We start from the raw sequence: 23012 nt of genomic DNA, 5'->3' as shown, positions 1-23012 counted from the left end.
TCCTCAACGAGACGAACTCTAAAAAAAAAAATAGTAATAATAACCATCATAATAATAATACCGACCCCAAGAAAAAGGAAATTCGCTGTCAGTTTTCGTGGTTTTGTTTTGTTTTGTGGGTTTTTTTTTATGAGAAAAAAAAATGTATCACAGTATCGCAGTTGTCAAATAGCAGCGGTTTTTTTTCTTTCTCCGGCTACGTTTCAGGAGCCATACGCATACAAACCGTGGAGGAGCGGTAAGAGATTGCTGCATCTTTTGTTTTTCCTTCCCTAAATGATTTTCACATGGTTACAGCTAAAGGAGTAAGAAAGAGAGAAAAATGCCGGGTGCGGGTGAGACCTCACGACTCGGGAGAGAAACCAACAGTCACAAAGGAGCTGAGCTGCAAGAGGGACAGAAAACCGCATTTATTTCGTTTTGAGGGATGAATAACCTGTCCTCCACCGGCTGGAGCTTCAGCAGGTGCTGCTTTACAGTCAGGAGGCCACTGCAAACCTGGGGCTTTAGCCAGGCTGAAGAGGAGGTGCTGGGGTGGCAGCTAAAGTATTTAAGAGCCGCTCCAGGGAACGGCAGGGCTCTGCCAGCTCCCAGCCTCCCGCTGGCTCTCTCTCTTGTCAGGAGCAGTACGGCACGGGCAGGCTGGGAGCCGAGCTGGGGAAAGTCCTCTGCATCCCGGGCATCTCCCTTGGCACCGTCTCCCTGCACAGGCGTGCGGCTGCGATCGCCGAGACGGTCCAGGGCGGCGTTATTAATGTTTTGTTGGTTTTTTTTTTCTTATCAAAAGAGAAAAGAAGGAAAGAAAGGGAAAAAAAAAAAAAAAAAGTCCGAGTCTCTTTAATTAAATTAGTTACCGTACAAACACCATAGGGTTTCGTACACGGAATAAATAGCGCGAGTCAAACCTGATGGCACTTCCACTCCAGCCCCCCGTGCCAGGCGGCTACCGCTGCAGCCTGGGCCAGCGCGGCGGGGCCGGGACGGCCGGCGGCACGGCACGGCACGGCACGGCACAGCACGGCCCTAGGGAGCGGTTCTGCCCCCCGAGGTCCTGTGGGGCTCGTCCCCCTCGGAGGCCGGGGAGGTGCCGCGGCTGGAGGGGGTTCGTGGCCGGCGGGGAGCCCCCCCGGCCTGGCAGACGTACCACTCGCTGAGGTTGGTGACCGGCGGGGAGAGGGCGGCGGCGCGGCTGCGGGGCGGCTCGGCGGCCGGGTCGGCCTCGGGGGGCAGCGGGCCGTCGGGGGGCCCCGCCGCCGTGTAGCCCTGCGAGCCCGGCGGCGGGGAGGGCGGCGGAGACTTGCAGTGGATCTTCATGTGCTTCCGCAGGGAGCTGGGGTGGGTGTAGGACTTGTCGCAGCCGCGGATCTTGCAGTAGTACGGCTTGTCGGAGGTGTGGACGTGGGAGTGCTTCTTGCGGTCGCTGCTGTTGGCGAACTTCCTCTCGCAGCCGTCGAACTCGCACTTGAAGGGCTTCTCCCCTGCCGGGACACAGCAACGGCACCGTTACCGGCGGGCGGCGGCACGGCCCTGCCCGTCGCACCGCCGCCCGCCGCAGCCCCTCCGCAGCGCGGCCTCGGGGGGCGAGCGGCAGGGCGAAGCCTCCCCTTCCCTCCTTTCCCTCTTTCTCTTTCCCTCTGCCCGCTCTCCCCTCCCTTTCCCCCCTTCACGACAGTCGCGAAACGGCCGAGGCTTCCCATTTTCCCCCGTGTTTTGCAAACTGTGAAGCGTCGCTGGCGGAGCCCAAAGCCGGGTCCCCGGGCTGGCGGCGGCAGGGCCCTGCCTTGTTTGCCCTCTGCGGCGCTCCCCTCGCACACGAGAAACCTTCATTACGGCTCTAATGACCAAGCCCAAACAAAAACCTCTCCTCAATGCCTTTGCCTGCGAGGGCTGACGTTTGCCGGCAGCCTGGCTCGCCTGGCACATCTCCTGCGTAATCCTTTCCCAATGGGGCACTATGCTGCGGGAATAATTAGTTTGGGGAAAATAAAAGTAACACCTGTTTCAGCATCCCGACATAAAGCGGGAGAACCCAGCAGCCCGTACTGGAAAACTGCAGGCTAGAGGTGAGGGGACACCAGACCGGACACCGGTGATGACAGCAGCGGGCTGCTGTTACCGCAGCTGGTTCCCTCAGGCTAATTTGGGTGTAAAAATCTCCAGCCGATCTATTTTAAGAGTTTTGCTCACTGCTTAGTAGTTCAAGCGTTTGTGAAAATCAGCCCGGGGCGGGTTTGTCTGGTCTACCTTTCACCCCTCCTCACCCCCGCGCTCCGGCTCCTACTTGCCGTGCCCTGGGACATATGTGTTCTGGGACATGCCCAGAACCATGCCTCGAACCGACCCTTCCCCGTCCTTCCCAAATAGGGCTGAGCGAATTCCTATTGCTGAGAGACCAGGGTGAAAAAAGTGCAGGATCCCTGCACTGCGCACGGACTGGAGTTTCTTACAGCAACTTTTTCTTTCCCTGCCGCGCTACACGTGAGCCCGGCGCAGACAGACCTGCACTGATAATCCTTGTCACGACTATCGCGACTCTTGAGTGAAAAACGCTGTCGGTTTAAGCATGACTGATGCGTATTTTCAGATCTGTTTTGCTCTGAGCTCTCAAAACTAACAACCCAGCAGCTCCATCGGTGGACGTTTTCTGATTTTCACCAGGCGATTTTTACTGCTCCTTCCATTTGTAAAATAGTATCATTTTTAGCGAAATAATAACGGAAAAAGAAAACGACTTTATTTTTAAAACCCAGCTATTTCTCTGCTGTTACTATAGAAACATGTGCCTCCACAGCCTGTTTACGCGTCAACTTTTTCAATTCCAATCGGCTCATCTACCAACGAAGCGGTAGCACTAGAAAGAGCAAGTTTATCCTTAAAAAAAAAAAAAAGAAAAAGATTATAAGAAAACATATCTCGTGGGTTTTAAGGGGATTTTTCACGTGCACGGAAACCCCCTCACTCTCCCACCGAGACAAATCTCGAGTCACCTCGGGTTTATTCGTTAAGGATTTTTTTTTTTTTCTGGAGAAAAACAGCGAATCTACCCAAGGGTTTGGCCGGTTTATATCTGTATTACCCCAAAAATGTGGCCTGCAGAGCTCCCAAGCGTAGCCCCCCCGAGAGATGCTCGGAGCACCTCCCTGCCGGGGCTGCAGTGGGCGCGGTGCCGCTGCCCAAACCGCGTCCCCCCGCCGTCGGGGCTTCAGGGAAGTGCTTTTCTCCGTGGCCTCAGGCGTGGGCACCCTCCCGGGGGCTGTGCACGCGTGGGCCTCTCTCCTCCGGCTCCCCGAGGGGTGCACAGCCCCCGGGTAGCTCCTCCTCGCCAGCGTCCAAATCGCGACGATCCAATTCCACACGAATCCAGGAGCGGGGAAGGGCCCGGAGTGTCCCTGGCACGCTGACGAGAGCGTCACGTCAGAGTTTAACCATTTGTTGGTGGTTTCAACCCAAAGAAGGGGGCAAGATGCCGGGCGCCGTCCTCTGACTCCTCCCGGCAGCAGCAGCGCCGGTGGTGGGGGGGGGGGGGTCACGGAGGTGCTTTGGGGTCACTCTTTTTTTTGGGGGGGGAGGTGGGAATCATCGAGGGAAAGCCTGGAGATCCTTAGCACCGTTTCCAGCGAGGGGTCAGCTATTTTGGGGGGTGGGGGTTGTCCCCGTTAGGATGCAGCCCCAGCCGAGGGTGGGGACAGCGATTTATTCCCAAAATAGGGTGACAGTGAGTAGCTCCCGGGTGATGCTTTTGAGGAAGAGGAAAAACACAAGCAAGCAAACGCCTCCGACAAACTCTTCTTCCTGCAGGATTACCAGAAACGCGCAAAATCCCCTAATGATATAATTAAGGTGTTATTATTCCCCTCCCCCCCTCAAAAACGCCCATAATAAACGAAGAGTTTGTAAATCTCACCTGCTCCCGTGCTGCACCTGACTAAATTAAAGCTGAGGCGGCAAAATTACAGTAATTAATCTGATAGGGACGGGCAGAAGGTTTGGGATTCCTCGTCCACCCGAGAGCTGTGCGTGGGGAAAGAGCCACGTCCCCTTCAACGTCCCGTGGGCCGAGCTGTCATTCGAGGGGGTCATTGCCCCCCCCCCCCCCCCGAGCCCCTGTTTGTGGCAACGGCCCCTTCTGCGCGGAGATAGCCTCCCCCCGTGGGCTCACGCGTGGGGACCTTCTCGGGGGCTCTGGTGTGCACAGCTCTCAGAGAGCTGAGAGTAGGCCCCACCTGCCAACTCCTCCAAATTTCCTTTGCGAGTAGTCATGCCCCACGCAGGGCCCCGGGGCAACGCTCGACCACAGCTCAGAGCTGCAAACTGTGCCTGATAAACATCTAGTTATTTGTTGTTTGTTTGTTTGGGTTTTTTTTTCGGGGGGGGGGGGAGGGGGGGGCTCCTTTTCTCGCTGACTCCCTCTACCCCCCACCAAACCTTCCCCGGATTCTCTTGAAAAGCCCAGAAAGGTCCGCAGTGAAGTTTCGGTTTCTGAATCAAGACAGATGGGGACAGCGAGATGACAAAACCACGGGCCTCCAGCATTTAACTCATTCCGCGGTGCCATTAACACAACAACAACAACAACCCTCCCAAAAATGTGTCAGGCCCCCCGCAGGAGATAGCTCCCCTCCGGCCCCCCACCCACCGCCCCCCGGCTCTGGGCGCAGAGAGCTGGGCATCCTCAGGTCTCCGCAGCTACATATAGGCTCATGCCTGACATATTCTGGAGATAAAAATCTATAATCCTTTCCGCCATGGGCCATTTGGTTTTACATCGGAACAACACGTTGTACGGTCGCCTCTTTTCTCTTCCCGAGCAGCACACAATAAATCAAGAAAGCAATTACGGCAACTCCACTTCCTTAAGTGTCCTCCGAGGAATAATATTTGTCTACTACTATAAATCCCGGCTTGGTTCGTTTTCGGCAGAGTTTTTACACTCTGAGCGAAAATGCGTATTTCGAAAATCTCCTTCCTCGGGGGCGGCGAGGAAGGAGAAGAAAGGGAAAAAGAAGAAGTTAAAAAAGAGAGAGAGAGGAGAAAGAAAAAAAAAAAAAAGAAGAAGAAAAAGAAACAAAGAAAGAAAGAAAGAAAGAAAGAAAGGAAAAAAAAAATCAAAGACTCAAACACACCCCGAGCCGCTCCAGGAGCCCCGCACTGGGCCCGGCCTGTCCCCCGGAGCATCCCCCGGGGGTGCCGCTCCCTCCTCCCGCAGCTCCCGCTCCGCGAAGCCCCGCCGGGCAGCCGCGGCTGCTTTGAAGTTTCCTCCTCAGATCCACAAAGAGAGGGAAGCGTTCTCCCGCAAGCGCCTTCCCCCGCCCTGCGCCCTCCTCCCCGGCTCCGCGGGCATCACCGGAGGCGGGAGCAGCCCGGGCAGCACTCGGCAGCAGGGTCAGCACCGGTAGCCCCGGCGGCAAGAGCAGCCCCGGTAGCACCGGCTGTCCCGGAAGCAGCTGCGGCGCCGGTAGCCTCAGTGGTCCCGGCAGCATCGGGAGCCCCGGGAGCCCCGGCGGTACCGGCAGCCCCGAGCGCCGCGCCGCCGCCTCCCGCAGCGCAGGGGAACTGCGCCCTCAAGAGCCCCCGCGGCCCCATCTCCGCCGGGCGAAGCGACTCCCGCCCGGTTCCGTCCCCGCCGGTAGAACCGGCAGGAAAGGCAGCACCGCCGTCCTTCGGGCGGGGGCGGCGGGAGCCGGGCCGGGCGGGCACTCGCTCGTCCTCTGCTCGCTCTTCCGCAGGGGCTGCTGCTTGTCTCCCCCCACCCCGGGATCTGCGTTATTTATTAATTAATCGGTGTATTTATCCGGTGGTGCCGAGGTATGGGGAGGCGGGTGGCGGAGGGGGTGGGAGGGAGCTGCCCGAGGTGCGGGGGTGGGGACGGGGACACACACGTGTGTGCAGAGCAGAGGGGCCGGGTGCGTGTGCGTGGCTGTGCGTGCGTGGCCCGTGTGCTGCCGAATTACTTATTCATGAAAAAGTCACATGTCGGGCGGTGCGTAGGAGAGGAGGAAAAGAGGGGGAAATGGGGGAGAAAAGAAAAAAAAAAAAAGAAAAAGGAAGAAAACCCTTATAGAGGCGGCAGGTGGAGGAGGGGGGAAGTACCCACCTGTATGAGTCCGCTTGTGGATCTTGAGGTTTTCGGAGCGGGCGAAGACCTTCCCGCAGCCGGGGAAGGGGCAGGGGAAAGGCTTCTCTCCCGTGTGCACTCGGATGTGGTTGATGAGTTTGTATTTCGCTTTGAAGGGCTTGCCTTCGCGGGGACACTCCTCCCAGTAGCACACGTGGCTGCTCTGCTCGGGCCCGCCGACGTGCTCCACGGTGACATGGCTCACCAGCTCCTGCATCGTGCTGAAAGTTTTGGAGCAAGGCTTCCTGCCGCCCGGTGGCGGAGGCGGAGGAGGAGGAGGAGGAGGCGGCTCCCGGTCGATCCACTTGCAGATCAGCTCTTGCTTGATGGGCTGCCGCATGTACCGCAGGAAGGCCCCGGCCGCCGCCGCCCCGACGTGCGCGTGGTGGTGGTGGTGGTGATGGTGGTGGTGGTGGGGATGGGAGTGGTGCGGATGCCCGTGGCCGGCCGCCGCTGCCAGGTTGAGGCTGACGGAGCCGTAGCCTTGCAGAGCGGAGGAGGAGGCGGTGGCGGCCCCGTAGTGCGCCTCGGCGCGCCCGTAGAGCTCTCCGGCGGCGGCCGCCAGCCCCAGGCGCATCTGCCCGTTGAGCGGCGGGTGGCGGCCGGCGGACGCGCCCTGCTCTCCGGGCGGCGGCGGCGGGAAGGCGGCGTGCGCCCCGTCGGCCGCCCCGTAGGTGCCGGCGGCCGAGATGAAGACGCCGTGGGGCGGCGGGTGCGGGAGGTGGGGGGAGCCGGCGGGCGGGTGCTGCTCGCCCAGCGCCCCGTGCACGGCGGCGGCGGCGGCGGCGGGCAGCTCCCGCCGCAGGAGGAAGTCCCGGCCCGCCGCCCCCCCCGACGGGTAGCCCGGGAGGGCGGCGGCGGGCGGCGCGTAGGCGGCGGCGGTGGTGGCGGCGGCGGCGGTGGCGGCGGCGGCGGCGGCGGTGGTGGCGGCGGGCGCGGCGAAGGCGGCGGCGGCGGCGGTGAGCGCCTCGGGCGTGAGCTTGAGGGCGGCGGGCTGCGCCATGTGCTCGGGTCCGAGCGGCGTGAGGGCGCCGCCGGGGTCGCCGCCAGCGTCCCCGGGGTGGAGGTGGGCCGCATGGTGGGGGTGGACGTGGTGGTTCCCCAGCCCCGGGAAGCCTGTCATGTTCTGGTGAGGATGGGGCTGAGCCGCTGCCAAATCCGCTAATCTCAGTGTCGGGTTCCTCTTGCTCAAAGGGGGCTCCATAACGACACAGCCAAGCCCATCTACGCTCGCTGTTGTTATTTTTTTCCCTCTACCCGCCTTCAAAAACATGTATATATTAAGCGGCTCTTTAACTTCTTTTGTCTGCGCTCCTAACTCCGCGCATCCCCGGCCCCGCTCTGGCCGCCCGCGATTGGCAGAGCCCTCACCACACTTCAGCGGCGCGGTGGGAAATACGGCTCGGACACGGCACCGGAGGGATTGGACGGATCCCGATGATTGGCGTGGGCTGGGGCCGCGCGATTGGCTCCCTTTCAGGCCGCCGGCGCAGCGGGGATCCGCCCCCGCAGCCCCCCACACGCTCCCCCCCACCCGCCACCCCGCGCCGCCCCCCGAAGTTGCACTTGCAAAACTTCGCGCGGGGCCCGACGGGGCGCGCCCGCCGCCCCCCTCGCCCCCCACCCCCGCCCCCGCCGGCAGCGGGCAGCAGCGGGCAGCAGCTGCCGCTCCCCCGGCGCTGGACGGGGCGCCCTGCTCGGAGGCGCTGCGCCGCCGTGTTTACGTTTGCGAGGCGGCGGGATTTCTCTCCTCGCCTCGGAGCAACCCACGCACGGGGCTCTGCGATCGATTTCCTTCTCTCTCCTCTTCTTTTTCTTTTTCTTTTTTTTTTTTCTTTTTGGGAAGGCCATCATTCATCCATCATTCGTTCATCGATGAGGCGGGAAAGCACGTCCTGATGCAACCCGCACCCCCACCACGCCCACGCGAGGCCGAGGCTGTGTGTGCTCGTACCCGAGGCGGGAGACTGAAGGCAACACCAGGGGAAGGCAGCCAGCGTCTTCCCAAAAAGAAGGAGGCGGCGGGGGATGGGGAGGGGATTCCTTTCCTTTAGAGAATAAGCGAGTAAGCAGCAGAGGAGGAGGCTGCAGCACACGTTAGGGAGAAGTTTTGGGAGCCTGTACTCACCGCCTCCTTGGGAGCTTCCTCCTCCCGGGGCGCCCCGTCCGGAGAGCCACCCCACGCTCCTCGGGGGGCCGCCAGCCGTACCCCGGGCAGCCGCCTCCGTCTCAGCCCTAATTCAGCAACGGCCAAAGGGGGATGAAATCGCCGCGGTGACGCTGACACGGAGCATCGACGCCCTTCGACGCTTTGGGGTGCCGGGGAGGGAGGGGGGCGGTGGGCTGGGAAATGGGGAGTCTCTGGCTGGGGGGTGTCTGCCAGGAGCTGCTGCCCTCGACAGAAAAGGCGGGAAAAGTGGGGGTTCTCCTAAAAGGGGCAGAGGTGGGGGGCGGGCGGGGAGAGCGCTGGGACCGCCCCTGGGGTGCAGGGTGTATTGGTCTTCGAAAGCGAAGCGCTTTGTGGAGCGCCACAACTGCCCTTCCCGCCCAGAGGAGGGTGCTGCTGTTTGGGGGTGCCGAAAAGGCGGGCCCGGGGATTTCCCTGCCAACCGAAGAGAGGGAAAAGAACATGGCCGTGACTTTTCTCTGGGGCTGCGAGAGGAAAGGTGGCCTTAATGATATGTCATCTGCTTTCCTTAGGGTGCTGAACCTCCTGGGAATGCCTGGCGCTCCCGGGCTCCTTTAGAAAATGCAGGCAGCTGCCTGCCCTTCCCTGCCTGCGGGGCAGCGGGGGACGCTCCTCCGCCACGGCAGGGTCGGGGGATGCCAGCGGACCCCTCCCCACACACACCTCTCGGCCCTCCGCGGCCACCTAATCCCCTCGACCAAAGCACATCTGCGTGTCCCCGGCGCTGCCCTTTGCAGAGCCACGTCCAGAGGAAGCCCCGTGCTGGTCCGACGTTTCCCGGGCCAGGCTCCAGCCCTCCCCTCCTCCCTCCCGCCGCTACTCACGTGGGGAAAATTCACAGGATTTGGCCCACGGCTCGCCAAAAGCGGAGCAGGGGCTGTAGCACGGCATCCCGCCCCGCCGGGAGCTTCGGCTTCCCGCCCCCCCCCTCCCAAGAGGGGGAGCGAGACCCGCCGGCGCCCCCGCCCCGGAGCCAAACCGATGCTCCCGGCTCGCCTGGCGTGTTGAGTGTCTCAGTGATGCTGCAAGGCAAAGAACGAGAATAAATAATCCCCGGGTTTTAAAAGGGGCTGCTCCGTGGTTTTATTGCACAGTAAAAACTTCTCCTCGCAAACTAGCCGTGCGTCTGTACACGTATTTTTATCCGTGTGATTTCTATAGGTGCATCCAAAAAGTGCCCTCCTCCCTCCCCAAATTCTGGGCACGTTGCTGGCCCGAGCTCCCGAGATGTAGCGGTTTGATGGGAGATGCTGTGGAGGTGAAGAACAGTATCGCGGCTCTGCGGAACCTTGCGCACGCCTCCTTGTCCCGCTCTTGTTAAACGCAGCGTGATCTATATCTGTCATCGATTTAAAATGTCTTAATTCAAATATATCCCCCCGATCAATTTCTTTTTATGAGGGGCTATAAACCAAAGAAAATATTTTATAGCTGGGTAACAGGCAGCTGACCTGCGACTGTGGGGAGCGAGAGGTTGGCCGAGACTCCCGTGGAAATTCGCCCATTTTTAGGACGCCGGGAAGCGAAGGTGGCTGCCCGGGCTGGGACGGTTTCGGACGGTGCCAGTTCCAAGAGGCCCATGAAGAATTTAAAGCCCATTAACTCACCGACCCCCAGCTCAGACCCAGGCTGCCGCAGCGCTTGGGGGGCCGCGGCGGAGGGAGGCGGGCTGCGCCTCTCCCCCCGCTCCCCCAAAACCCCAGCAGCGCCCGTCGGGGGTCGGCCCCGCGCCCCGCTCCCGCGGCGGAGCCGGCTGCAGAGCCCTCCCGCGGTGCCCCGCGCGCCGGCAAAGCCGCCAAGGGACACCGGGGGAGGCTGCAGGGGCGGGGTGGAAGCCTGGAAGCTCTCAAACAGATTTCTTAAAGGTTCCTCTAGAACCCGAGCTCGGGCTATGGACTTTAGGAGTTGTTTAGCTGTAAAACGCTGTGCTGTGGGCTGCATTATGTAAATGTATGCTAATGATCATGAACACCATTTACAAACAATCGTCTTTAATGCACGTCTTATTGATGGTTAGGGAGCGGGGAGCAATATTTTATAACGTGCAAAACATTCTTCTGGGAAACCATTAGAAAGTGAGCGCAGTTGCCACTTTCCTCGGCAAGACCTCCACATGTCCTCGAATCTACTAAAGCAGCTCATCACCCCCTGGACCCGTGGCGGGTGGCTTTCCTCTCTTGTCGGGTGTAGGGGAGCCTGTGGCCATGTTTCCTCCGCGAACACGCGTGACCGGCGATGGATTCCGCCAGCAGCAGACGGGAGCGCGCCGAGTCACAGCCCCGCGGGGACCGAAACGGGCGGGGAGTGACCCTGGTACCTCCCTCACTGTCCCATCGTGGGGATGGCACGGGGGCGCCACGACCTCGGGCAGGAGGGGGGATCGTGGCTGTCCGCGGGCTCGAAAGGGAGCGGGAGGGGCGATCTGGCGGCGAGGGTCCCCGCCCCTCCTTTCTGAAGGGGATCAGGGGGTGGATATTTTCTACCTTTAAAAATAAACTTAAGTTGAGCCAAGTAAACGCCCGGTTTCGTCGCCTCATGCACCCAAGCCGGAGCCCGAGGGCTGGGACACGGCTCCGTGAGGGTGCCGGCCCCGTGCCCGCCGTCGGGGCTGCCGCGGCCGTAGGGGCTGCCGGGGCCGGAACCCACCGCACATTTGGGACGGGGACTTGCGGGCTTCTGCTAAAGTTTCGGAGCTGCCATTTTCAGTGCGCACCTCGCCAGGGAAAGCGGGCTCCATCTCCGCACGTTTGCTTCAGGGATTGTCTCAAATAGAGGCAAAATAAGGACCAAAAAATCCATCCTTCAAGCCCTGTATACATACATACATATGTATTCGCCTAGTTATGCATAAAGAGAGAGGGAGAGAGGAAGAGAGAGGCAGCCTCGGGAAACCCAGGCCAAATTTTGCTCTGCGCTCTCTCTCCCCGTCCCCTCTCTCTGTAGCTGAACGTCACCGTTGGAAGAAGCTGTTGAGATAAATCAAATAGTGACACTTTGACGGCTTTACTTGTATAAGCAATATGGTTACCATATGGCATTGTTATTTATGAATGACAGCATAAATTGTATTACAAAGTCCATCGCGCTTTATTGGGAAGCTTCTCCCCTGCCTCTAACGTTTATATGGGCAGCTCCAGGCGGAAAAAGGTGCATCTAATAAAACTCGGCGGTGACTGCAGGAGACCCCGTTTTGGAGGGGCGTCGCACCGGGTTTGCGCCGGCTACGGAGGGAGGCGTGCGGCGGGGCAGGGCGCGGGGCGCGCAAAATACGCGGCGTTGCGCGTCCCTCAGCGGCAGCTGGGCAGAGCAGAGACACCGGCTGCCGCTCGGACGAGGTTCCCGTCCTGGAAACCACCGCTCCGCTGCTCCTCGCCTTCTCCGCCTCACGGCATCACCGCAGAGCGCGGGTTTTATACGGCAACTTTTTTTTTTTTTTTAATGTATATATAAGTGCAGCTGAGAGAACAATAAATATCAATGGTATGAAAGCGAGGTGCTCCTTCCTGCTGCCCCCACCCTGCCTAGCGGTTTTTATTAAAAAAAAAAAAAAAAAAAAGGAAAAAGAAAAGGCCTTTAAAAGTTACAGCTTTGGCTGAGATTTTCATTATTTCCCCTTTTTCTTTTACATTACGCTGCCGGTAGAGCCTGACAAAGAACTTTTGTCCCGAAGTGTGTTTTACAGAGGGAGGCTACAGCCCAACACATGTGGTCTTCACGGGTCATAGGTCGAACGGCCTAGAAGTGCCTCGGATCGGCACCATCAAAGGTAACCTGCAACTTAATATCCTGCTGATGAGCTTGTTGAATTTATGAGTGTCTGTGATACAGACAACGGTGCAAGGGATTCCGCTCAATTGGCCTGTTCTTCCCAGGCTACCGGCCGGCCGCACGCCCCCTCCCCGCCCCGCACCTCGTCCTGCTACTCCGGGCAGAAGCGAAGCCTGAATGTGGGGGGGAAAGACCCCTCCTTGCCCCCTCCTCCCTCCGGTCGGCCCTTCCGCCTCTCTTTCCCCGGCGAGGCTGCCGCCAGCCGCAGCCTTCCGCGGGCAGAGCCCCCGGCCTCACCGCAGCCTGCGCCACCGCCGCGGCACCCTCGGCTGCCCGGGGAGAGGGAGGGAGGGAGGGAGGGGATGCGAAGCAGCCTCTCCGTCACCCCCGGCCCACGAGCGGTGACATCTCCAGAGAAAAGGGGCTAGGAGGAGACAGCAGTGTATGTGCTCCAGGGGAAGCCAGAAATTACTCTCGCTCGTCCCTACCGGCCCCCTCCCCTCATCTCCCTTCGCATCAGCAGCCGGCAAGAATAAGAGCAGAGCAGTTTTAAAGAAAATTTCGGAACACTTACAAAGGAGGGAACGCTTTCCCGGGAAGGCTGGCGTTTGCTTTGCAGGTCTGGCACCTCCAGAAACCTGTTGAAAAACTTCTTTCAATAAACCAGTTTATAACCGATTTTGGGTGCCCGCTTGTTTTCCTCCCTCGAAAGATGCCGTGAGCCGAAGGCTGCGTTTCTGGCGGTGGCCCGGCAAGCGAGTGCGGGGCCGGCTGCCGGTGCCTCTGCACCCCCCTCCCTGCCTCTCTCGCTCCCTTCCCTTGTTACCCTGTGACACGGGGGACAAGGGGTTTTGCGGTTCGGAGGGAAATAAAGCACTTCTTAGGAGGGACGGCGACGTGACTTTGAACTTGGATCAGCTCCTCTGTTTCCTGCAGAGAGTAGAGCTGGAGCCCTGAAAGAATAGAAAAAGCGCGGCCAGCCCGCGGGGGCTCCGGCTGGAATTCACCGCGTCCCCCCCCAAAGCGCCCCGGTGCCGGCGCCACTGAGCGGGCAGAGCGCGGGGAGAGGGGAGGGGAGGCAGGAAAGGCAGGAAAGGAAGGAAAAGAAAGAAAAAAAAGAGAGAAAGAAATAAAGAAGGCAAGGAAAAGGAGAAAAAAAGAGAAAGAAAGAAAGAAAGAAAGAAAGAAAGAAAGAAAGAAAGAAAGAAAGAAAGAAAGAAAGAAAGAAAGAAAGAAAGAAAGAAAGAAAGAAAGAAAGAAAGAAAGAAAGAAAGAAAGAAGAAGAAAGAAAGAAAGAAAGAAAGAAAGAAAGAAAGAAAGAAGAAAGAAAGAAAGAAAGAAAGAAAGAAAGAAAGAAAGAAAGAAAGAAAGAAAGAAAGAAAGAAAGAAAGAAAGAAAGAAAGAAAGAAAGAGAGAGAAACAGAGGGGGAAGAGAGAAAGAGAAAGAAAACGAAAAAGAGAAAGAGAAGAAAGGAAGGAAGGAAGGAAGGAAGGAAGGAAGGAAGGAAGGAAGGAAGGAAGGAAGGAAGGAAGGAAGGAAGGAAGGAAGGAAGGAAGGAAGGAAGGAAGGAATGAAAAAGAAACAAAGAAGGAAGAAAGAAAGAAGGAAGAAAGAAAGAAATAAAGAAAGAAAGAAAGAAAGAAAGAAAGAAAGAAAGAAAGAAAGAAAGAAAGAAAGAAAGAAAGAAAGAAGAAAGAAAGAAAGAAAGAAAGAAAGAAAGAAAGAAAGAAAGAAAGAAAGAAAGAAAGAAAGAAAGAAAGAAAGAAGAGAAAGAAAGAAAGAAAGAAAGAAAGAAAGAAAGAAAGAAGAAAGAGAGAGAAACAGAGGGGGAAGAGAGAAAGAGAAAGAAAACGAAAAAGAGAAAGAGAAGAAAGGAAGGAAGGAAGGAAGGAAGGAAGGAAGGAAGGAAGGAAGGAAGGAAGGAAGGAAGGAAGGAAGGAAGGAAGGAAGGAAAAAAGAAAGAAAGAAGGAAGAAAGAAAGAAGGAAGAAAGAAAGAAAGAAAGAAAGAAAGAAAGAAAAGAGAAAGAAGAAAGAGAAAGAAAGGAGAATGAGGTGAAAATCCAGAAGGTAGGAATTTATATGAACATTTATCCTTTTTTCCTTTTTTTTTTTTTTTTTTTTTCCCCCCGAAACAGTATTTTTAACTGGGAATTTTCCTGGACGTTTTGATTCCCTTTCTAATCTCAGGTGTAGTAACTTCTTTTAAATTTAGGTAAAAAAAAAAAAAAAAAAACAAAGAAAAAGTGTATTCAAGGATCTCGTTGTTCGTATGATTTTTTTCACTAATCTAGAGGCAGACGATGCAGGGGACCAAGATTTCCTCTCCCAACTTGGGGTCTCAAAATCTCCAGCAGCGGTGGAGGACACTTCTCAGACCTCCGCCTCGGAAACCTTTCAGGGAAGGAAAATAGAATTTGTTCGCGATCTGTTCCTGGGAGCCTGGGGGGTCGGGACAAGGACAGCATATGCTCCCAAGCTGCAGCCTGGGAAGGCAATATCTGGGGAGAAGACACTCCCGCCTGCAAAGACAGGACCGAATGACTGCATGGTGAAGAGAAGAGGGCTCTTGGCATCAGAGGTGTAGCTCTGCATTAATATTCAGTTTCTCTTCTAATGTCAATTTCAGATTACAAGGAATCTCACTTCTTCCCAAATTAAATCTTCGCATTGTTCAAAGAGCAATGTCCAGTACTGGCACATTTCAACCACCTTCGGACAGGCTTGGAAATATTTTAACTATTTACTGACAAGGGAAAACATTATTTAAACAACCCTAGCTGGTGGGCAGTGTTACCTTTTCCTTCCTTCCTTCCTTCCTTCCTTCCTTCCTTCCTTCCTTCCTTCCTTCCTTCCTTCCTTCCTTCCTTCCTTCCTTCCTTCCTTCCTTCCTTCCTTCCTTCCTTCCTTCCTTCCTTCCTTCCTTCCTTCCTTCCTTCCTTCCTTCCTTCCTTCCATCTATCTATCCATCCATCTACCTCTAGCTGTAAAAACCCTGCTATGACGCTGGGTCCAGGTTTGATGGTGCCTGTGCCCGATGCGGGATTTCATGCCATGAGGAGTCGCAGGAATGTGGCAGGGAAAATTTCAAAAAGCCCCCCCCCAGACCCCACGAACCCCTACATTCCGGGTTGCTTCTCCACCAAGCACAGAGCCGATGGGAATCGAAACGCGAGGTTAAGTGCAGGACGGTTAAGACTACAAATGTTATATCGGGTTTTAATTTTTACCGAGCTTTATCTATTCGTGAGCTGCTGGCCCCGACATGATTATTTTTCAGCCACTACAAAACAAGCCAAAGCAGGGGCCAGACATGTATTTACTGGAGGGGGAGGGGAAGGGGACTTGTTTGCTCGGTGTGTGTGTGTGCGCGGGTGTGTGTGTGTGTGTCTGCCAGCTGTATGCTTTTTTTATTCCTGCCATGTAAGAATCCGGTTTCCAAATAACAATGGCAGGGTGGGTTTTGGGGTTGAGTTGGTTGTGGGTTTTTTTTTTCGCGTTTGTTTTTGTTTCATTTCAAGAAAGGGACGAGACAAGGAAAACTCCTAAAGCATCTGCTCTCGGATGCACATTCACAACATATGCACATTGACTCCTCTGCTTCCGTACAAGTGGTTTAAAAGCTCAAACAACCAAGGCGATAGTTCCCTCTCCTATTTTTACTTTACTATTTTATTTTATTTTATTTTATTTTATTTTATTTTATTTTATTTTATTTTATTTTATATTTAATTTCATTTTCCACCAGCCGACGTCGCCCCTCCAACTTGACTTTTATTCGATCCCCCCCCCTCGCTCCCTTTATCGATCATGGGTTTAATTTGCTTTAGCCGAAAAGGGGGAAAGGGTTGCAGGATGGGCGAGTTCCTCCCTCTCTCCTTCCATCATCACCTAAAAAAGAGAAGCAGGCAGCTCCCCCCACCCTGCCCCGCAACCCCCTGTTTGTGTTTTAAGCCCCTCGCTTTGTTTGTTTGCCTCCCGAGGCAGGATCGCATGGCCAAGCGCACATCGATATTTTCCGTGCGTGTGGCTCGCCGCGCCTCTCCCCCCGCCACGCCACCCCTCACCCTCGCCATGGGGGGGGGGCGAAGAGGGGGGGAGACACCCCACCCCACTCCCCCCCAAAAAAAAAAGCCGCTGGCAGTGCCGGGCTGAAGGAGGCCACCGGCGCCGAGCGGGGCAATGCCGCTCCGCGCAGTTCCGCGCCGTTCCGCGCCGTGCCGTGGCGGGCGGGGGCCGGGCGGCCGCGGGGCGAGCGGCGGGGCGCGGGGCGGGCGGGGCGCGGGGCGGGCGCGCCGCCATTAGCCGGTTGGCCGGGGACGCCCGGATGGACGGGGCGGCCCGGGCCAATGAGAGGGCGCCGGGAGAGCGGCCGGGCGGCGGGCAAAGGCGGCGTTGGGAGAGGAGCCGCCAGTGCGGGCGGGGAGAGGGAGAGAGGCCGGGGGAGGGAGGGAGGGAGGGAGGGAGGGAGGGAGGGAGGGAGGGAGGGAGGGAGGGAGGGAGGGAGGGAAGAAAAAGAGGGGGAGTGAGGGGAGGGGGAGAAAAATAAAAAGCCGCCGCCTCAGCAGCGCCCACTGAAATAAACAGAGGAGCGAGCGGGAGTGAGGGCGCGGGCGGAGCGGGGCTCCAACTCCGCCGCCCCGGCCGCGCCGCTCCGGCCCCGGCGCTCCGCTGCCCCTTCCCGCCCCCTGCCTCCCCTCCCCACCCCCACTGCCGCCCTTATTGTTTTTAATCCGCCTCCGGCACCCCCCTTCTTCCCCCCCCCCTCCCCTCCCCACGCCCCTCCGCGGCGGCGGGCGGGGGCGGCGCGGCGCCCCCCCGGGTCCCTTCGCTCCGTGGGAACCCGCGGCTGCAAGTTTTTCTCCGTGAGAGACACAGCTAATGCCCGGCGGAGGATAAAACGAGAGCAGGGGCCCGGGGGCGGCGGGGGGCCCGAGGCGGCGGGGAGGGCCGCGGCCCAAGCGGGGAGCGGCGCGGGGCCGGCGGGCGGGCGGGCGGGGGTCGGCGGCGCTGACATCCCGGTGGCGGCGGAGGCGGGGGGGCCGGCGGCGGCGGCGGCGTGTGTGCGAATGCGTGTGTGAGTGTGTGTGTGTGTGCGTGCGTGTGTGCCGCAGGGAACGGCGAGGCGAGCCTTGCCCCCCCGTCCCCGTCCCCAGCCCCGTCCCTCCCCTGCTCCCCCTCCCCTCCCCTGCCCGCCCCCGCCTCAGCTCCTTTAATACACTTTGGTTCTCCGCTCGCCTTTGGACTCTGCTCTGCCTGGCTCCGGATACGGCTCCGGCGGCGGCGGCGGCAGCGGCAGCGGGCCGGTGCGGGCGCGGGCGCAGGCGGCGGCGGCGGCGGCGGAGGCGGGGGGGAAGCGGCGGCTGCCGGGGGGAAGCGGCGCGGAGCGGCGGCGGCCCCGCGCCGGGCCGGGCGGGAGGCGGCAGCCCGGCGGCGGTAGCGGGGCGGCGGCGGCGGCGGCAGCGGCGGCAGCGGCGGCAGCGGCAGCGGCGGCGTCCCCGGAGCGGCGCGGACCATGCTGCTGGACGCCGGCCCGCAGTTCCCGGCCCTCGGCGTGGGCACCTTCGCCCGGCACCACCACTCGGCCGCGGCGGAGATGCAGGACCGGGAGCTGAGCCTGGCGGCGCAGAACAGCTTCGTGGACTCGGCGGCGGCGGCGGCGCACATGGGCGCCTTCAAGCTCAACGCCGGGGCCCACGACCTCTCTCCCGGGCAGAGCTCGGCGTTCACCTCGCAGGCGCCCGGCTACCCCGCCGCCGCCCTAGGGCCCCACGCCGCCCACGTCGGCTCCTACTCCGGGGCGCCCTTCAACTCCACCCGGGACTTCTTGTTTCGCAGCCGCGGCTTCGGGGACTCGTCGCCGGCCGGCGGGCAGCACGGCATCTTCGGCCCTGCGGCCGGCAGCCTGCACCACCCGCACACGGACGCTCAGAGCCACCTCCTCTTCCCGGGCATCCACGACCAGCACGGCCCCCATGCCTCGCAGAACGTCCTCAACGGGCAGATGCGCCTGGGCTTGCCGGGGGAGGTGTTCGCCCGGTCGGATCAGTACCGCCAGGTCTCCAGCCCCAGGACTGACCCTTACTCGGCGGCTCAGCTGCACAACCAGTACGGCCCCATGAATATGAATATGGGCATGAACATGGCAGCCCACCACCACCACCACCCAGGTGCCTTTTTCCGCTACATGCGGCAGCAGTGCATCAAGCAAGAGCTCATCTGCAAGTGGATCGACCCCGAGCAGCTGAACAACCCCAAAAAAAGTTGCAATAAAACTTTCAGCACCATGCACGAGTTGGTCACTCACGTCTCGGTGGAGCACGTTGGGGGACCCGAGCAGAGCAACCATGTCTGCTACTGGGAGGAGTGTCCCCGGGAAGGCAAGCCCTTCAAAGCGAAATACAAACTGGTCAATCATATCCGAGTGCACACGGGCGAGAAACCCTTCCCCTGCCCCTTCCCCGGCTGCGGAAAAGTTTTCGCCAGATCGGAAAACCTCAAAATTCACAAAAGGACGCACACAGGTAATTCGGGTTTCGTTCGGCAGATTTCCCCCCTCTGCCCGTGCCTGTATATATATACGTATATATATATAAAAGCAGATAGAGACTCAGACAGAGAGATGTGAAATGATGAGAGTGATCATTCACTCACGGAATCAGGATCCCGTTTCATATTTTATTTCCCCGCTCATCACACGGCTGCGTTTGTTTTGGTTTCTTCCCCACCAGCATTACCTCCCCACACCACCACCCCCCGCCCCTTCCCAGATTTCGAAAGGATATTTTACTGATTTATTTTAATTTGCGGGGGGAGTGATGTAGATGTGTGCCGTGAGTCGGCGGGGTCTTTGCCGTAGAAACGCAAAATACGGCGCGAACTAAATTCTGCCGTCCTGCTAAAAGACGGGAAGATGTGTGTATATATATATGCAATATATATGTATATACATATATATATACGCACACAGATAAAACGCCTTATACATTTGCAACGCGCAACGTATTTGCATATAACTTCTGGGCTCGTGAGCGTGGCTTTCACGTACGGAAACGGAGAGAGAAACTATATAAATACTTGCAAAATCCGTCATTAGTCCAAAATCCCGTTGGAAGTGGCAAAACGTCCCTCTCTGGGAACGCTTTCCATTAAATTTAAATGGTGTGAGCAAGGCAATAAAATTTTCTCATTTCAGGAAAAAAAAAAAAAAGTGTTTTTAAAAGTCTCACTCGAGGTGATTTAAGGTGCTTTTGCAAGAGTTTATTAAATTATGTAATAGGGAACAGAGGGTTGGAGGCTCGGAAACTTCCACCCCAGTCAGGTGGAAGATGGGCGAAGGAGCCCAGGCTTTCCCGATGGAAAACCGCCCGAGCCGAAGGGTAACAAAAATAAACGCATCCTCCCGCTTCATCTATTATTCATTTACTACTTCTGCCGGCTCCAACCGTGCCAGACTATTTCATAAAAGAAGGCCAAATATTTTAGCCACTTCCACTCTAAATATTTACCCGGAGAAAGACTAAAAATCTCGAGGCCTATTGTTTTCTCAAGTGCTGAGCCCGATGCGAGGTGCGAGACGAGCTTTAACAAGGTTTAAATTTTGAGAAATGTATTTGCATGAGATGCCCGCACTGAAGTCATTGTGTCTGAGCGGATGTCTTTAAGAAACAATTTAGGTGCTAATGGAATTTAATGTTAAATGCTTCCCCCTCCAAAGGTGGGGGGTGGGGGGAGAGAGATGTGGAGTTCTCACCTCCAAATCACTCGCCGGCATTTGGAGTCCTGGCAGCCGGGCGAGAGAAAATCCCTATGAAAATTAAATGAAGTATTTTACAGACGTTTAGTTTTCCCAGCGGATGTGCGTTTATCTCGAATATCCATACACGAAATAATCTGCCCGGCCTTAAATCTGTCGGTAATGGTTTCCAGTTTAACAGGATAGCGGATTTGGTAGCGAGGCAAAACGCCTCGGTGCTGCTTTTTTTTTTTTTTTTTTTAATTATTATTATTATTTTTTAATCACCTTTCTTCCTCAGTCTCTTTCGGGCTCGGCTGTGTGTGGGCACCGGTCGAAATAAAAGCAGGCAGGATGCCGGGCCGGGGGTGCCCGGGGAGAGGGGGGTGGGTTGGTAGGAAGACCAGGCGGGGGACGAGCGCTGCCTCGCTGCAGGGCAAAGCGGGAGCGGCGCGGCCCTTCGGCGTGGACGGGACGGGGGAAAAAGCGGCCTCTTGCTTTGGGAAGCTGCTGGGCGAAGAGGCTGGGAGCCGGGACGGCCGAGAGATGAGCGGGGAAAAGGGGGGAAAGCCCGAGGGAGGCGGGCGCGGGGGCTGCGCGGGCTTTGCGCGGGGGCTGCGCGGGAGCGGCCGCGCTCACCCCACCGCTCCGCCGGTCTCTTGCAGGGGAGAAGCCCTTCCAGTGCGAGTTTGAAGGCTGCGACCGGCGCTTCGCCAACAGCAGCGACCGCAAGAAGCACATGCACGTCCACACCTCGGACAAGCCCTACCTGTGCAAGATGTGCGACAAGTCCTACACCCACCCCAGCTCCCTGCGGAAGCACATGAAGGTACCCGGCCCCGCAGCCGGCGGCGGGAGGCGGGAGGGCGGCCGCCCCGCACCGGGCGCCCCGTCGGGGCGGCGGGCGGCGGGCGCGGGGCCCGGGGGCGGCGGGCCGGGCCGGCGGCGGGGGGCGCGCCCGGGGGGCGGCGGCGGCGGCCTCCCCGTCCCCCCTCCACCCGGCCGTCTTGCCTTTGCCCCCCAGGTGCACGAGTCGTCCCCGCAAGGCTCCGAGTCCTCCCCGGCCGCCAGCTCCGGCTACGAGTCCTCCACCCCCCCGGGGCTGGTGTCCCCCAGCGCCGAGTCGCAGAGCACCAGCAACCTCTCCCCGGCGGCGGCGGCGGCGGCGGCGGCAGCGGCGGCGGCCGTGTCCGCCGTGCACCGGGGCGGCGGCGGCGGCGGCGGCAGCGGCGGTGGCGGCGGCGGCGGCCACAGCGGCCTCTCCTCCAACTTCAACGAGTGGTACGTGTAGGGCCCCGCCGGACTGCTCTGCACGGCCCCGCCGCGCCCTCCCCGCCCCGGCAGCGGCGGTAGCGGCGGGAAGGAGGGAGCGAGCCCGCCGGAGGCGCGCCGGGAGATGCCGCCGCACACGCTGGCAGCGAAATGACGGCCGAGCTGGATGGGGACGGGGGGGGCCTTTATCTCCCCACACCCCTCCCGCCTTCGGGTCTTTTCTTTTGTTGTTGTTGGATTTTTTTCCTTCTTTATTTTCTTTTTGAGAACGTTTTGAACCAGTAAAAAAAAAAATCCTATAAAATTACGTGCTGAAAAACGTAAGAGAATGAGTAAATAAATAGAGGAACAGAAAGGGGAGAGAGAGAGGCGGGGGGATTGGGGGGAAGAAACACCCAAAAGCCACCAACACACCAGCCAGCAAAAAGCTCCTCAAGCCGGCGGAAAGAAACTCTCCCTCCGGAGCCTCCAGACAAAAGATCAGAGACTCAAACTCCTGCGGCCCCTGCGCCTCCCCGCCCGGAGCAGCCAGTGCCCTCCTGCCCCACGAACTGTGTACATAGCGGCCCTCTCCTTCCTCCGGCGAGGTGGGGAACGAAGTTTTTCCTGGATTCTTGGTATATAGAAGTTCGTCCCGTTTGTAAACCGCGGATTGGTCCCCTTCCTTTTTTTTTTCCTCCTCTTTTTTTTTTGGTCGTCTTTCTTTTTTACCTCTTCCTCCCTCCTCGAGAAAGTGATGGACTTGTTTTCTTCTCTCCCTCTCCCCCTCCCGCCTCCCTCTCTCCTCCTTTTTTAGTCCACCCCTTGAAAAAAAGTAACGTGGAAGAAAAAATGGTTTCTTTTGTAATTGTGATATCTTGAATATTGTGTTCCTTTTTAAGAGGCAACTTGATTGTAAACTGCATTTCAACTATAGACTGGGGAAGAAATACCGTGCCAAAGTCTCCATTCTGTTACTCACAGAAACACACACGAACAACAACGCTTGTGAATGTATTTTTTCTGTTAGCTGGGTTTACATGTGATGTTTTAGTGCTTTTGCAAGTTCAATTTGTTAGTTCCTGTTCGGAAGATTGTGAGGAAAAATAAACGTCGTGCCGTTAGCTTTTCCGTAATAACACCCTTCCTCCTGTAAATACCTGTTACCATATTTATCCATTTGTAATTAAATTATGGTATTAACTTGCTACAGAGGAAACAGTATTTATAAAGAATGTTTCTTAACTATAAATATGTACAATTGTGAGCATAAACTGTTTCAGATTTTTTATTTGAAGGTTTAAGTGGTTTCATCATTTCTTGTGATATGTTTTGAGAGTAATGCATACAGAAATATAATAAAACGTGTTGAAACTGCACGAGCTGTTTCCTTTTTATGCCAAGGGCTCTCTGAAACCTGCGCTAACGTGTGTGAGGGGCTGAGCGGCAGCCACAAAACAAATGCTTTTTAAAAATCCACCAGTTACTGCAACACGAGGATTTCTTCCAGCTGGGCTCCCCGTCCAGGAAAAAAAAAAAAAAAAAGCAAGCACCACGTTTTAGGAAGCCTCTGTGCTAAAAGAAAAGAGTGAGCGTTTGCTTCTTCCTCAAATGACTCGCAAGGCAGGATCTCCTGTAGAAAGAGCTTGATACGGCAAGAGCGCAGCACCTTTCGCTTTCTGCCTTACTCGGGTTTGCGCTTCTTTCCGCGGTGCGTGTGCGGCTGGGGAGCTCGATGCCCCACGGGTGACGAAGGCCGAGGGGCAATGGCCCGGGCCCAGCTCTGCGCAGGGCTGTTTTGAGACGTAAATCGTGTCCTTCTGAGCCTCCCCGTATTTTTGGTAGCCTCCGTCCAGCCCTAGAGAGGAGAAAGCGGCGATGCCCGAGAGCTCACGTTTCCGTTCGAGATTTTTTTTTTGCTTGTCCCTCTCTCTCTCTCTCTCTTTTTTTTTTTTT

General features: G+C 57.6%; 2 protein-coding genes across 2 annotated transcripts; one reads left to right on the top strand and one right to left on the bottom strand.

The window, feature by feature from the left end:
- Positions 1-1023: 1023 nt before the first annotated feature.
- On the bottom strand, positions 1024-7388 carry ZIC5 (Zic family zinc finger 5). Its single transcript, XM_086615899.1, is given in 4 exon segments — positions 1024-1478; positions 6095-6983; positions 6986-7058; positions 7060-7388. Coding segments are annotated over 4 exon segments (1746 nt in total).
- A 10197-nt stretch (positions 7389-17585) lies between these two features.
- Positions 17586-21096, top strand: ZIC2 (Zic family zinc finger 2). Its single transcript, XM_086611065.1, has 3 exons — positions 17586-18594; positions 20471-20634; positions 20830-21096. Exons 1-3 carry the CDS (start codon positions 17586-17588, stop codon positions 21094-21096), a joined length of 1440 nt encoding a protein of 479 aa, XP_086467191.1.
- The last annotated feature ends 1916 nt before the right edge of the window (positions 21097-23012 follow it).

The sequence above is a fragment of the Tauraco erythrolophus genome, chromosome 1, assembly GCF_009769465.1.
Source record: "Tauraco erythrolophus isolate bTauEry1 chromosome 1, bTauEry1.pri, whole genome shotgun sequence".
NCBI classification, from domain to species: domain Eukaryota; kingdom Metazoa; phylum Chordata; class Aves; order Musophagiformes; family Musophagidae; genus Tauraco; species Tauraco erythrolophus.
Note: the sequence above shows the minus strand (reverse complement) of the source record. Positions and strands in the feature narration are given on the sequence as shown.

Excerpts from the sequence above, each read along its gene's own strand:
- ZIC2 (XM_086611065.1), top strand. The coding sequence starts at position 17,586 with ATGCTGCTGGACGCCGGCCCGCAGTTCCCGGCCCTCGGCGTGGGCACC. Across the intron at positions 18,595-20,470 it reads TCACAAAAGGACGCACACAG|GGGAGAAGCCCTTCCAGTGC; the intron begins GTAATTCGGGTT and ends GGTCTCTTGCAG. Across the intron at positions 20,635-20,829 it reads CCCTGCGGAAGCACATGAAG|GTGCACGAGTCGTCCCCGCA; the intron begins GTACCCGGCCCC and ends TTTGCCCCCCAG.